This window comes from Oncorhynchus keta, chromosome 17, assembly GCF_023373465.1.
Source record: "Oncorhynchus keta strain PuntledgeMale-10-30-2019 chromosome 17, Oket_V2, whole genome shotgun sequence".
Lineage (NCBI taxonomy): Eukaryota > Metazoa > Chordata > Actinopteri > Salmoniformes > Salmonidae > Oncorhynchus > Oncorhynchus keta.
Genome location: NC_068437.1, coordinates 3,036,581 through 3,052,141, shown reverse-complemented (window position 1 = coordinate 3,052,141; position 15,561 = coordinate 3,036,581). Strand labels below are relative to the sequence as shown.

The 15,561-nt window shown below is 40.5% G+C and overlaps 1 protein-coding gene across 4 annotated transcripts in view; it reads right to left on the bottom strand.

The window, feature by feature from the left end:
* Window positions 1-15,561, bottom strand: part of prr5l (proline rich 5 like) — a 46,352-nt gene that overhangs the window by 10,998 nt on the left and 19,793 nt on the right. Inside the window, exons 1-5 of one of the 4 annotated variants that reach the window (XM_052465231.1) lie at window positions 13,412-13,749; window positions 12,354-12,716; window positions 6,904-7,034; window positions 3,409-3,489; window positions 3,068-3,116 (exon numbers count right to left, since the gene is read on the bottom strand). In XM_052465231.1, coding sequence (XP_052321191.1) covers window positions 3,068-3,116; window positions 3,409-3,489; window positions 6,904-7,025 — 252 coding nt within the window. In that variant the 5' untranslated portion in view covers window positions 7,026-7,034; window positions 12,354-12,716; window positions 13,412-13,749. Of the gene's footprint in view, window positions 1-3,067; window positions 3,117-3,408; window positions 3,490-6,903; window positions 7,035-8,503; window positions 8,928-12,353; window positions 12,717-13,411; window positions 13,750-15,561 lie in introns of those variants that run through there. The other 3 variants (XM_035790397.2, XM_035790398.2, XM_052465230.1) reach the window with 3 other exon arrangements.

The window sequence follows — 15,561 nt, the reverse complement described above, 5'->3', positions numbered from 1 at the left end:
TCTACATGAGAGACATCTGGTGTGCAAATGAAATGCATCTCACATGCCAGTTAGTGTAAGGTTGCTGAAAGGAGGTGTTAATCTGTGTCCTATCCAAAACACGTAGAAAAGGGGATATTTATAACCAACGTTCAGAATGAACAGGTTTCAACCCCTTCAAAAAAATCAGTTCTCTGCTGACTGAATAATTGATCAACAAATGCACAGAAAGGGCACTAAGCAAAAGAAAATCTGCTCATTGCATATAGAGGAGCTGGTGGGACAGCCAGTGGAAAATACGGAGCATAGTGGTTGGTAATGTTCCCTCGTTGCGCCGTGATTTGCTCAGTGTTCTGTTACTCATGGGGACACTACGTCACCGCAAAATTTATTGGGAGAGCTCCAAAATTCAAGCCCCTTTGGTGCTGCCATAGAGTTACATTAGAAGTGTCCATCCAAGAAGGCTCAAGGTCATTGGCCACAGAAAAAAATAAATCAAATCATGTTATATCTACCGTAGCTTTGATTGGACTGATGTCAACAGCATACTTTCAAAATCTTAGCTAGCAAGCTAGCAGTCATCATCATGAATGAAGTCGACAATCTACTGGCAAATCCTTTTCGATCCTTGCCATGTGAAGAGAAATTATGAAGATAATTTATAGATTAAACATATTGGTGCTCATCGGCCATTGGACATAAACATTACAGAACACATTGGAAATTGCAAGTTCAACAATGATGTGGTTTGGAAGGAATCGGTGGCTAACTGCAATCATTGCAAAGCAATCACTAGCATGCTATTCAGTGGAGTGGGTGTGTGGTCCAAGTCTAGGTTTAAGGATCTCTTTTCCAAGCTTAAAAGGTTAAACATTCAACATTTGCAATGCTGTCAATCCAGCATTTTTTTTATTTGACCTTTATTTAACCAGGCAAGTCAATTAAGACATTCACATTCTTATTTTCAATGACGGCCTGGGAACAGTGGGTTAACATGGCCTGTTCAGGGGCAGAACGACAGATTTGTACCTTGTCAGCTCGGGGGTTTTGAACTCGCAACCTTCTGGTTACTAGTCTAACGCTCTAACCACTAGGCTACGCTACCGCCCCGCTGCAGCATGGCTTCTGCAGCGTTCAAAACAACTGGAAACTCGGAACTGGGAAATCTCAGACTTCAGTGAGTTCAAGACTACTGTGACCTCGGGGAAAAAGACTAGCTCTGACTGGGAAAATAAGTTTTGAATGGTCTTCCAACTCGGAATTCAGAGTCGGGAACTCAAGCCTCTTTCTAGAGCTTTGAACTGAAGATCACTGACGTCATGATTCAACGTTTACAGAGTTCCCAGTTGTCTTGAAAGCACCATAAATCCAGAGAATGCCAGACTTTGATGACAAAGTTTGATGACAAAATTTGCCCACGAAGGTCCACCACACCACTTCCTATTCAAGTGAGCACAGCACAACAAGAGTCAAAAAATGTATTGTATGCTGCTTCAGAAATTGTGTAATATGCCAGGGAGATATGTATACTGTAGCTAAGAAAGTAATACTGAGTTGTTATGTTGTAATTTGAAATACTTGCTACACCAGAAGTTAATGGTTATATGTAGGAGGAATGTTTATGGTGGGGTCAATTGAGGGCGGATAAGAGCCATGTGCCTGGGAAGTTACTAAGTAAGGGAAAAAGGCAATCACATGGTTGCGGTCACTGATAACGGTGGAGAGCTGTGTTTTAGTGAGGAATGGGGGCCGAGGTCAGGTCAGGTCAGGTCACATGAATGGAGAAGGAACAGTTTACTACCCACATCACTTAACTTCCTGCCTAGCAACAAAGATGTAGGGTTTAGAAAAAAGGAGGAGACTCCGCCTAAAGGGAGGTTTAAATACTTGTGCTGTTGGAACCATGTCTTGGTCGCTGTTTGACCCATTGGGTGAATAAACTTTGTTTGAGCTTTGACTAGTTGTCTGTTAGGTTCTGACAAACAGAGTGAAAAACTAACAAAGTTTATGTTGTGTAGTAAGCCAGTAAGCCCATGTGCCTCACCCTAATAATTTGGTAACTTTTCCCCTCATAATATAGCCTACTGTTTTGACTTGGTGGTGCATGTAGCCTATAGCCTGTTTTAAAGAAATGTAATCATTGAATATTGTAAGAGCTTTCATTGTCTGCATATGCGCCCCCCTTATTTATCCTATGGTTCTGACTTGGTGTATAGTGAGAATACCGTAAGAATGGCCCATGTTCTGAATTCTATCGCTGTACATTTCAAAAGTGTTTAACAAATAGTTATATTGACTACGTCCGTCCTAGTTCGCTCGTTAATGTCTTAATCGAAATTACGGATTGCCTCTCATCCACTCGTTGTCCCAGTATTCCATAATTTATACATCTCAATTGTCAGTAGAAACCACATATGTTTAAGCAAGTCAACCATATTAGCTATGTTTTTTTTAAAGGCAGTAAATGAGGCTGAATGAACTTTCTCTGCCAGACAAAGCTCTGTTGATAGCAGTGATAAGGTGTTGGGACTGCTGTTGGGACTCCGTTGTTGAGACAGCTTTAAGTAGACCCTAACAGTTTGTGGGCACCGTTTGTCACCGTTATAGTGCACTTCATGTATTGTTTAGTGTTGTGTAGTGTAGTGGCTTTGCTGGCATGCATCTCCATTTTTGGGGGGAGTTTGCCCCACCTAGATTTACATGCTAAAATCGCCACTGGCTCAACTGCTATTTCAGGACAAATAATTAAGACAGCAATCTAAATGTAGTTTATTAAAACACCAAAACACCTTTCACTTCAATTGAAAAATAAATATATGTATTACTTCATTATTATTACTACATTTGACACATGTATATGATTTTCCAGGTACCGTGGCTCTGGTCTTATTGAGGCATTTTCCTAAAACACATTTGACTGGAAAGTTTGTAAAGGTTTTTTTGGAATGAATGGGGCAAAATCCTTACAAATCTGATATGGCTATTAAATACACTATATATGTAGCTACATGTGCATTATATTAATAAACTACTCCTTTGATCATTTTGGATGGTGAATCTACAGTACATGCAAGGTGAAAGGGCATACCTGGAAGTACTCTGTGATGAACGAGCCCAACTCGGTCTTGAGGAGCCATCTAAAAGGTCACAGAACAATTGGACACTAGCTAATAACGTGAAAGAAAAACATCGATTTAAAACGCACTTTATAAAAGTATTGACATACAGTGGTGCCCTAAATCAAAGGTGGTAAACATTTTGATGTCTCCTTTCCTTTATGTTGATTCCACTAAGGCCTTATCTGTCAAAGCCTTACGGGTTACAAGAACAAAACAAGGAGGACTGTATCCCCAAAGCTTCCTGCAGTGTGCGGTGAAGTCACAAAGCTCTTACAGAGTACGTCTATCTAGACTGTCAATTCAACCTTACCTGATGCTCTCATTGAGGGTGTAAAGCTCATTCGCTTGCAACCCTCCACCCTGGAACACTTTGATCACGGCTGTTTGGACGCTAAGGGAAAGAAACACAGGGTCAGGTCAGAGCTCATAGGTCAGAGGGCATAGGTGAGGGAGCCTCAACTGCCTGGCAAATGGGAAGCTCTGGCTGAGATCAACAGGACAGTATTTAAACTTTTCTGAAAGATGGCTGATTGTGATAGATGGTGATTAGGTTGCCTCATTTTGTCTAAGAAGTCAATCATACACTGAGTATACCAAACATTCGGGAACACCTTCCTAATATTGAGTTGCATCCCTATGCCCTCAGAACAGCCTCAATTCGTCGGAGCATGGACTCTACAAGGTGTCAAAAGTGTTCCACAGAGATGCTGGCCTATGTTGACTCCAATACTTCCCACAGTTGTGTCAAGTTGGCTGGATGTACTTTGGGTGGTGGACCATTCTTGATACACATGGGAAACTTTTGAGCGTGAAAAACCCAGCTGCGTTTGCAGTTCTTGACACAAACTGGTGCGCATGGCACCTCCTACCATACCCCGTTCAAAGGCACTTAAATATTATGTCTTGCCTAGGGTTGCAAAGGGAATTTGGGGAATTTTGCTTAAATTCATTTTTTAAAAATCATTAGCTTATTACAGTGAACCATTTTTGTGGGATACACATAAGGTAATTCTAGGTCTTGTGGCATATTTTGGTTAAACTACCCCCAATTCAATGGAATTGCAAACCTCTGCATGCACAGTGCATTCTTCCATTATATGTGCAGTGCACTCTTCCATCTAATGTACAGCTGATTCTCAAGATCTTGCACACTAATGATGCTATTGACATGCTATTGACACTGCCTGAACCAAGGACTACACGCTTTCTGGTAAGTTTTGATTACAATACTGGGTGGGGTGAATATATTTTATATGACATACATTATTTTTTGTTAACTTGTAAACAGTAGCCTACAGAAAAGTGTGTTTAAATAATTTCTAACTTGTTAACAATTTCTGCTAGTTAGTTTTTGCTACCATGTTTCTTTAGCTTGCTTGAGCCTGCTATCTGAGGAGTGTTAGTTCACCTGTTTCCATACATGTTTCATTTTAAAACATGTATCTTACAACGGAGTTGTTTAATCTAACTGCTTAACTATTTATCTGTACATGGAATTGTATTTGTTTATTTTAACTCTTTTTTTTTAGTCTTTACAGGAATATTCCACAAGCACTATCTGATGTGTGGAGACATTTCACTGCAGCTAATGTGGAAGGAAAATGTCACGACTTCTACCAAAGGTAACTCCTCTCCCTGTTCGGGTGGCACTCGTCGTCGCCAGGTTTACTAGCCGCCGCCTTTCCCTTTTTTCTTTTCTGTTTGTTTTGTCTGTGATTCTTTTCACACCTGGTTTCATTTGCGTTTATTTCTGTGTGTATATAGGGTACCTGTTGCCTGCCTTAGTTCGTGCGAGATTAGACTTGTGTGTATTGCACTCGATTGTATTTTGATGTTTGTTGTTTTCACGGTTACGCACGTGTATGTAAAGTGTCGGAACTGTGTTTGTTCCTCCTTGTTTTGAAACACACATCAAAGCACGCAACAGGCTAACCAATACAAGGGTTGATAATTGGGGGCCATCCGGGAAAATTTGAGGCTTTTTGAGCCTGACAACGAGCCATCCTCAACAAGGTTGAAAAGTGACAGTGAAGATGAGGCCTCAGAGTCAGATGTTCAAGGGGTGGACATTGAGGAGATCTAGGGAGAAGACATGGAAGACAAACAAAGCTTTAGTTTCTGGACTATCATTTTACAGATGTATGTTGGAAATGTTTTTGGGAGATGGGATGGATCATTGGGGATCATTCAATATTCCCTTTCTTTTGTTGTTCAGTGAAATCATCCCATGTAAAAGGTTTATGTTTCTGTCTCCATATGATATGGTAAATATATCCAATGCAAAAAACATCTACATTTAAATGGTAATAATATTAATTTGCATCTATTTTTGTTAACTCCCATGGAAAGTTTCCACCTCTGAATATTACCTAAAATGTGCAACCCTAGTCTTGCCCATTCACCTTCTGAAGGGTACATATGCACAATCCATGTCTCAAATGTCTCAAGGTTTAAAAATCCTTCTTTAACCTGTCTCCTCCCCTTCATCTACACCGACTGAAGTGGATTTAACAAGTGACATCAATAAGGGATCCTATCTTTCACCTGTATTCACCTGTTCTGTCTATGTCATGTAAAGAACAGGTGTCCTTAATGTTATGTATACTCAGTGTATGTCTTGAGCCATGTTAATTTCAAAAACATTTTTTAAACTTGTTTTGATAACAACCCACCGTGGACAATTAGTGCCCTGCAACATTTTCTGAATATGAATTCTCCAATGTAGGAAAAGAGGTGTGAAGCATTTTGCAACAGGGAGGCATGGACATACTGTAAACAGTGGAAACCAGAGATCCATTTAAAGCCCCTCTGCAGATATTGTCATAACATGACATAACATATTGTCATAACATGGCCTTGGAGGTTTTCATAAACCTTTTCATTGTGTAGCAAAGCTGTGTAAAGGTACTGTCCAGAATCAAACCCTAGCCCATACCCCCTGGGCACTTTTGTAGAGCTGAAAGAATTAGAAAGGAAAATAGGGCTTGTGAAAACTTGGCATTGGCCTTTTGTCCTAGTTTAGGGACGGTCCGCTATCAGATCAAAACAGTGCAGCGTACCATTGTGACTTCGGCCCTTTGCTGTGGAGGACTGTGCCGTTCAAGCGGTGGCGGCGGCCGGTGACCATGTGACCAAGGACACAAACTCCACACCTATGGAAAGACCCCCTGCTTTCGGTGGACAAAGAGCACGCCAAGCACCTCAGTGGCACCTCTGGGGTTTATTGGAAGGGACCTCTTAGCAGCCGAAGCACCCGCTGCCCCATCCGCTTCCCACAAAACATCCTGTCAAATGCTCTATTCACTTCCTGAGAGAAGGGGGGAGAGCTGTCTGACACATTTCCATACCGAAATAAAGGGTTAGCTTCCGTTTCCGTAGTGAATATGTTCAAAACCGCCAGCTCAACAGTACTAGCCACACTTTTTGCAGATAAAGAGTGATGGGGTGGTCAGAGAGGAAAGAGACCATCGCAGGTCTTCCTGCTCCAACCCGGACACTTACTAATATACAAAAACCCACATCCTCTAAATACTTCCTGGTGGGATTACAACATTATTTATCCTGTCATTTCCTATCATGTTCTCTTTGGACATTTTAGGGAAATAAAGTGAGGCACAAAGAAATATGATATGTAACAAATCTAGTTGCTTCCCATTTGAAAGCAAACCAAAGTCAGTTCAGTATCTAATGACTGATATAGACCCTCTGGCAGAGATGTATGAAAAGAGAAACGTGTTTCACACACTCAAACACACACATTTAAAAGCAGTGTTGGATGTGGTTCACACAGATGAGGCCCACCCACCTATTCCAGACGCTGGTGTTGGACAGCTGCTGGCCGACCGAGCTGGCGTGGAAGCAGGCGAGGTCCGTCAGCACGGGCGAGCTCATGAAGCGAGGACGGGGCCGGCGAAAAGATCCCATCATGCACCAGGCCTGCAGAAAACACAAGTCAGTGGTTAATAATGGCTATTCAATTGGGTGCAACTAAAAGTTCATGACATTGCCGATTAAAAAATAAATAAATTATCCTGCAGTATAGAAGTCTGTGTATGAGCTATTCAGTGCATTTCTGCCTCCAATGCTAAAGCCGTTCATTCTACTGAATAGACCACATGGAAGAAAGGAAGACTTGGTGTGACATTGTGAAAATTTCAGAATCAACAGCCACTGGCGTAGACGAAGACTGAAACCAAAATACTTTGGCTACAACACTCACACAAAATGTGTTTGTGTGTGTACAGTAAACCACTACAGTGAGCGAGTAAGTTCACTAAGCGAAACTGTGTCTGAGGGGGAAGACAGACACTCGCTCTCACAGCAGGTATGCATGCTTATGTTGTCTCAATACGAGAGAGCCTGTATCATTCCAAAAGCAGAGAGGTGGTGAACCCCCGCTGTGCAGTCATGTCAACTTCCTCTCGTCCATTAGCTTCCTGCCTTACTGCTCTAATCCAAACCTCAGTACTGTTTACAGCACAAACTGTGCCCTAATGAAAGGGCCAACCGCCAAAAGCCTGGGTTGGTTAGGTAAGAGAAGAGTGGCTAAGCTAGGCTACACTAGGATATAATAAGAGCCTGAGAACAGCATGGGATTTGGCGTCCCGCACAGATATATGGATAGCTTGTGAGCCAGGCCCCAAAAATAACGCTGTGTCGAGAACTTGGTAAACTAAAATGAAATAAGGGACAAGGTGACAGGAGGTGGGCCATCGCACAGCTTTTAGTCTCAAGTCACCCACTGACAGAGAGAGCAGGAAGCCCACATGAAGGGGAAGGGAGGGTGGTGAATGCCACCAAATGTTGTAAACAACGCACATACGCTCTTTCCCACGCATTGAAAAGGCACTCATGCACAAGCTGGCCTGGTACATAAACAATCACACACAGACTTGCACAAACACAAGCTAGCAAACACCTACGGTACACACTTGAGACATGCACACACAAGCTGGAGAACACACACACCGCCGCCCCGCCTGTACCCACCACGTCACCCCATCCCACACACATCTGGGTGTCAGAAAGTATCCCTACCTCGCCAATCTACTCTGTAGAATGAGAGCAGATGCAACAGCACCCACCACTCATTTAAAGAGGCGCAATGCCTAATATTCAAGATATGTGGGCCAACCCTTGCTTGCGTGAAAGAATTGGTTGAGATTTACAAATGTGTTATGACCAGCTCAGTTGGGCCTGTCTGTGTACAAATAAATAAATGAATGAATAAATGAATGAATGAATGAATGAAAGAGAGAGAGAGAGAGAGAGAGAGAGAGAGAGAGAGAGAGAGAGAGAGAGAGAGAGTACGTGACTTATGTACATGTGTGCGTGTGCCCTCATCAAGTGCAGATCCTAAATTAGAGAGAACATCGAAAAGCTGTAAATGAAAGATTATTCTGCACCTCTTTTTTTTTCTCTCGTCTTCGTGCTCTGCTCTGCGTCCCCTCTAATGCTGTCCCTTTGTGCACTCCACTGAGGGTAGCCTGGCAACGCTAAATAAGTATTTAGCAATCACCTCTCTCTCTGTTCTCTGTTTGGCAGACCAGATGAAAATAAACAATAGCATGCTTGTGTGCACCCACCCCGGGTGCTTCCATTTGCCCTGATCCAAGAAGAAATCAGAGTGAGGGTTTGTGGGGCACTCTGCAACATCGCCCTAATTGAGACTAGGGTAGTGGGCACTATGAATGTATACTTTCAAAATACATCCATAAATACAATGTTTATCACAGATCTGTAGATGACTGGATAGGGGATGGTAGTAGTAGGGCAATTCTATGGTAACAGAATGACACTGAAATACTTTTAAATTGAAAACAAATTATGCCAAACAAAAACCTTTGACTCCAAAGTCAAAGAAACCAGACAAATCTATGCACAAGGAATCGTGCTATACCAAACTCTACTCTACTGTATTATATTGTACTGACCTATACATTTCTTTACCGTACTGTACCAAACTCTAATGCGAGTGTAGCAATTCAAGATGTAGCGTCATTGCTTGTAGATGCAGTTTTTTGTTAGGCTGGGTGAATGTTAGGAACTACTATTTTAGATCAGCACATTAGAGATTTTCTATTTCTCCAGCTCTCATTCTCTTTGAATCAGCACCTGTGCTCTATTTCCACAGGCTTGGTATCACCAACACTGGATGTTACCTTGCCTCTTTGACTAAGTACTTACAACCTTCAGTGACATTCTAAAGATCTAATGCCTTCCCTAATCAGCAGTAGGAGTTACTAGTAAGGTCATTATTTTCAGCGAGGAGTGTCACACACACAGCCTTAGGCTGCAATGACTGTCAGCTTAGCGTCACCCATCTTTACTGTACTTTCCTATAAAGGTGCATCAAACTGATGCAACTTGGACTCATGGGTAGACGTAACATGGTAAACGTAAATATGTCTCCCTCCACTTGGTATGATGTTACATTTCGTATGGTATGTATACATTTGTGGAGGTCCATCTTCCATTTCGTATAATATAATATGTCTTCTAGGCAGAGTTTCAAAGAAAAAGCCATATCTCAGACTGGCCAATAAAAAGAAAAGACTAAGATGGACAAAAGAACACAGACAATGGACAGAGGAACTCTGCCTAGTCGGCCAGCATCCCAGAGTCGCCTCTTCACTGTTGACGTTGAGACTGGTGTTTGCGGGTACTATTTAATGAAGCTGCAAGTTGAGGACTTGTGAGGCGTCTGTTTCTCAAACTAGACACTAATGTACTTGTCCGCTTGCTCAGTTGTGCACCAGGGCCCTCCACTCCTCTTTATATTCTGGTTAGATACAGAATTACACAGCATTGTAGCAGTAGTACACAGCATTGTACGAGATCTTGTACGAGATCTTCAGTTCCTGGGCAATTTCTTGCAGAGTAACAAGAACAGACTGATGAGTTTCAGAAGAAAGGTCTTTGTTTCCGGCAATTTTGAGCCTGTAATCGAACCCACAAATGCTGATGCTCCAGATACTCAACTAGACTAAAGGCCAGTTTTATTGCTTCTTTAATCAGCAGAACAGTTTTCAGCTGTGCTAACATAATTGCAAAATGGTTTTCTAATGATCAATTAGCCTTTTAAAATTATTAGCCTTTTAAAATAATACACTTGGATTAGCTAACACAACGTGCCATTGGAACACAGGAATGATGGTTGCTGATAATGGGCCTGTGTACGCATGTAGATATTCCATTAAAAAATCTGCCAAAATCTGCCATTTCCAGCTACAATAGTCATTTACAACATTAACGATGTCTACACTGTATTTCTGATCAATTTGATATTATTTTAATGGACAAAAAATATAATTTTCTTTCAAAAACAAGGACATTTCTAAGTGACCCCAAACTTTTCAAAGGTAGTGTATTTGTTAATAATTCCAATTTGTTGTGGCTAACATTAGTTAGGTTCCTAACATTAGTTAGGTGGCTAACGTTAAATACGCTAGGGGTTACGGGTTAAGGCTAGGAGTTAGGTTAAAGGGTAAAGGTTAGGGAAAGGGTTGGCTAACAGAGGTCGACCGATTAATCGCCATGGCCGAATAATTAGGGCTGATTTTTCATAACAATCGGTAATCAGCATTTCTGGACACCGATTATGGCCGATTACATTGCAATCCATGAGGAGACTGCATGGCAGACTGACCACCTGTTGCACGAGTGCAGCATCAAAATAACCTTGTGGCTACAAGGAGCCAAGGTACGTTTCTAGCTAGCATTAAACTTATGTTATAAAAAACAATCAATCTTAACATAATCACTAGTGAACTGCACATGGTTGATGATATTACTAGGTTGACTAGCTTGTCCTGTGTTGCATATAATCATTGTGGTGCCTGTTAATTTATCATTGAATCACAGCCTACTTCAACTTCGCCAAACGGGTGATGATTTAACAAAAGAGCATTCATGAAAAAAGCACACTCGTTGCACAAATGTACCTTACTGTAAGCATCAATGCCTTTCTTAAAATCAATACACAAGTATATATTTTTTAAACCTGCATATTTAGTTCAAAGAAATTCATGTTAGCTTGGCAGTATTAACTAGGGAAATTGTGTCACTTCTCTGCGTTCATTGCAAGCAGAGTCAGGGTATATGCAGCAGTTTGGGCCACCTGGCTCGTTGCGAACTGTGTGAAGACAATTTCTTCCAAACAAAGACCGTAATTAATTTGCCAGAATTTTACATAATTATGACGTACCACTGAAGGTTGTGTAATGTAACAGCAATATTTAGACTTAAGGTTGCCACCCGTTCGATAAAATACAGAACGGTTCGGTATTTCACTGAAAGAATAAACGTTTTGTTTTCGAAATGATAGTTTCCAGATTTTACCATATTAATGACCTAAGGCTCGTATTTCTGTGTGTTATTATATTATAATTAAGTCTATGATTTGATAGAGCAGTCTGACTGAGCGGTGGTAGGCAGCAGCAGGCTCGTAAGCATTCATTTAAACAGCACTTTACTGTGTTTGCCAGCAGCTCTTAGCAATGCTTGAAGCACAACACTGTTTATGACTTCAAGCCTATCAACTCCTGAGATTAAGCTGGCAATACTATAGTCCCTATAAGAACATCCAATAGTCAAAGGTATATGAATTACAAATGGTATAGAGAGAAATAGTCCTATAAAATCTACAACCTAAAACTTCTTATCTGGGAATATTGAAGACTCATGCTAAAAAGGAACCACCAGCTTTCATATGTTCTCATGTTCTGAGCAAGGAACTTAAACGTTATCTTTTTTACATGGCACATATTGCACTTTTACTTTCTTCTCCAACACTGTGTTTTTGCATTATCTAAACCAAATTGAACATGTTTCGCCATTTTTTTTAGACTAAATTGATTTTATTTATGTATTATATTAAGATAAAATAAGTGTTCATTGTTCATTCAGTATTGCTGTAATTGTCACATACATACATACATACATACATACATACATACATACATACATACATACATACATACATACATACATACATACATACATGAACAAAAATATAAATGCAACTTGCAACAATTTTCCTGAGTTACGGTTCATGTAAGGAAATTAGTCAATTGAAATAAATTCATTAGGCCCAAATCTATGGATTTCACGACTGGGCAATTTATGCACACAATTTGAGCCATGGGAGGGCATAGGCCCACCCACATGGGAGCCAGGCCCACACACTGGGGAGCCAGATCCGGCCAATCAGAATTAATTTTTCCCACAAAAGGGCTTCATTAAAAACATAAATACTCCTCAGTTTCATCATCTGTCCAGGTGGCTGATCTCAGACGATCCTGCAGGTGAAGAAGCTGGATGTGAAGGTCCTGGGCTGGCATGGTTACACATGGTCTGCGTTTGTGAGGCCGGTTGAACATACTGCCAAATTCTCTAAAATTACGTTGGAGGTAGCTTATGGTAGAGAAATTAACATTAAATTAATTTCAGTCTTGCTGTCAGTATGCCAATTGCACACTCCTTCAAAATTAGGAGACATCTGTGGCATTCTATTATGTGACATAACTGCACATTTTAGAGTGGGCTTTTATTGTACCCAGCACAAGGAGAACCTGTGTAATGATCATGTTGTTTAATCAGCTTCTTGAGATGCCACACCTGTCAGGTGGAAAGGAAAATGTCTTACAAACAGGGATGTAATGATATTTGTGCACACAATTTAAGAGAAATACGTTTTTTATGCATATGGAACATTTCTGTGATCTTTTACTACAGTTCATGAAACATGGGACCAACATTTTACATTTATATTTTTCGTCAGTATAGTTGCAAAGTAGCTAAAAAGTAGTAAGTAGCTCCAAAGTTGTTAATAAGCTAAAATACTAAAGTTGTCCGTGATGAGATTCGAACACGCAACCTTTCGTTTGCTAAATATTAGCTATTTTTTTAAATACCAAACATAGCATATTTTTTACATAGCATATTTTAGTAATTTGGTTGTCCGGGATTTACATTTACTATGGTACTATTAGTCTATGAGAACAGGCTGAACCACCAAGGAGTAACGGGCAGCATGCTCAGTCCTGCAAAATTCAGTTTGGAGATGTTATTCAATGGTTTGAGTTCATTTTCTACATATGTATGCAGTTTTTTACTGCCGTCTAGACGTTCACTGACACTGACACACACTCATTTGAGAAGAAACTTCAAGATGGCAAATCAGAATCTCGAGAAGTTGAAAGGCAGAAAACATATTAGAAGTGTGACTGTCAACGTGAATATTTATCTTTAGAAGTAGGCTGGGCTAATTTGAATACATTTTGTAAACAAACATATTTTAAAGCGTATCTTACCTTTTACAAGCTCACTTCGACTACTCTTCAATTGCCGTGTGTCTTGCGCACAGCGGCGACCTTGTGGCGACAATTTCAAATTCGTGTATAAAGCATGTGTAGCCTATACCTCTTTGAACTAGCGAATTATGAAATTCAACCAATTGAAAGGTCCTTGGGTTTTAGTCTCGTCGTCTAATAATTCAGCCCAAAAAGAGTTGCATTAGCTTGAAGGCTATTTGCTACATCTGCTACTTTCTACTGCGAAGTATCGGACGACGCTCGCGTTTACAAGTGTGACTTTCATCAATACACATCTATAGAGTTCGTTCATTCTCTGGTGGTGCCTGCCCCTCCTCCCCGACACCGATTGTTACGGAATACTTAACCGTTTCAATATTCATGAAGTGATCACCACTCTCTGTAAGCGGAAGCATTTTAACGGTTTATTATAGCCTATAATACAGTTACGTGAGTTGTCGTAGAATTGATAGGGAGTTTTTAGGAAATGGTCGTCTTAAATACAATATTGACTTTCACTAAATTCAACAATAAAAGCATAGGCCTAAATACTTCACAATAACTGTGTTGGAACTATTGCACACTGCACAGTATACTATTTTGTACCAAACTACTAGCATTGTAATTTGTATAATATATTATATCAAATTATACTATTCATTACACAAGCCAACTGCACACTTCATCTAGGATTAATGAAGTCAGGTACTGACTTGTCACACATTTAGTGTGAAGAAATGCAATTTCGCCTACCAATATCATTTCAATGTATAGTCATACGAACCCACAGTTCTAAACCCTCTACTATCACCATACATGTTGATGCAACTAGGCCTGCACATATCGTATTTTTTCAATCCATTATTATTGTGCAATCCTAAAAGGTAAACATTTAAACTTCAAAGTGTTGTGATTTTGATAAGAGTAAAATGAAACCGGGTGATATATATATATATATATAAGATCAATCCATTTTTCCACCCTGACCAAACAATACATCCCTTGATTCTCTCAAAATAACCTTCTACCTGACAGCTACTTGACAGTTTAACATGTAAACGTGAAGTTCGAGACTCATGAACGTGCTCAAGAAAGTCAAAAACCCCACTGAGGGAATCATCATGTTGATTGTCAATCAAGAAAAAGGATCAGGCTAAAATGAATTGGACAGTGCTGATCCTTTATAACCACTTAAGCAAGAGCCTTATTTGGTCTACAGAGGATCAAACCAGTGCCACATTTTAATAGTTAAGGTAGAGCACAAAAATGGTCAACACAACATCAAATCAAATTTTATTTGTTACATGCGCCGAATATAAACAGGTGTAGACCTTACAGTGAAAAGTAACCAATAATTAAAGAGCAGCAGTAAAATAACTATAACGAGGCTATATACAGGGGATATGGGTACAGGGTAAATGTGCGGGGGCACTGGTTAGTTGAGGTAGTATGGACATGTACATTCATAGACAAAAGTTTTGAGAATGACACAGATATTAATTTCCACAGTTTGCTGCCTCAGTGTCTTTAGATATTTTTTGTCAGATGTTACTATGGAATACTGATGTATAATTACAAGCATTTCATAAGTGTCAAAGGCTTTTATTGACAATTACGTGAGGTTGATGCAGAGTCCATATTTGCAGTGTTGACACTTCTTTTTTCAAGACCTCTGCAATCCGCCCTGGCATGCTGTCAATTAACTTCTGGGCCACATCAGGATGTGATGGCAGCCCATTCTTGCATAATCAATGCTTGGAGTTTGTCAGAAGTTGTGGGTTTTTGTTTGTCCACCCACCTCTTGAGGATTGACCACAAGTTCTCAATGGGATTAAGGTCTGGGGAGTTTCCTGGCCATGGACCCAAAATATCGATGTTTTGTTCCCCGAGCCATTTAGTTATCACTTTTGCCTTATGGCAAGGTGCTCCACTGTGCTGGAAAAGGTATTGTTCGTCACCAAACTGTTCCTGGATGGTTGGGAGAAATTGCTCTCAGAGGATGTGTTGGTACCATTCTTTATTCATGGTTGTGTTCTTTGGCAAAATTGTGAGTGAGCCCACTCCCTTGGCTGAGAAGCAACCCCACACATGAATGGTCTCAGGATGCTTCACTGTTTGCATGACACAGGACTGATGGTAGCGCTCACCTT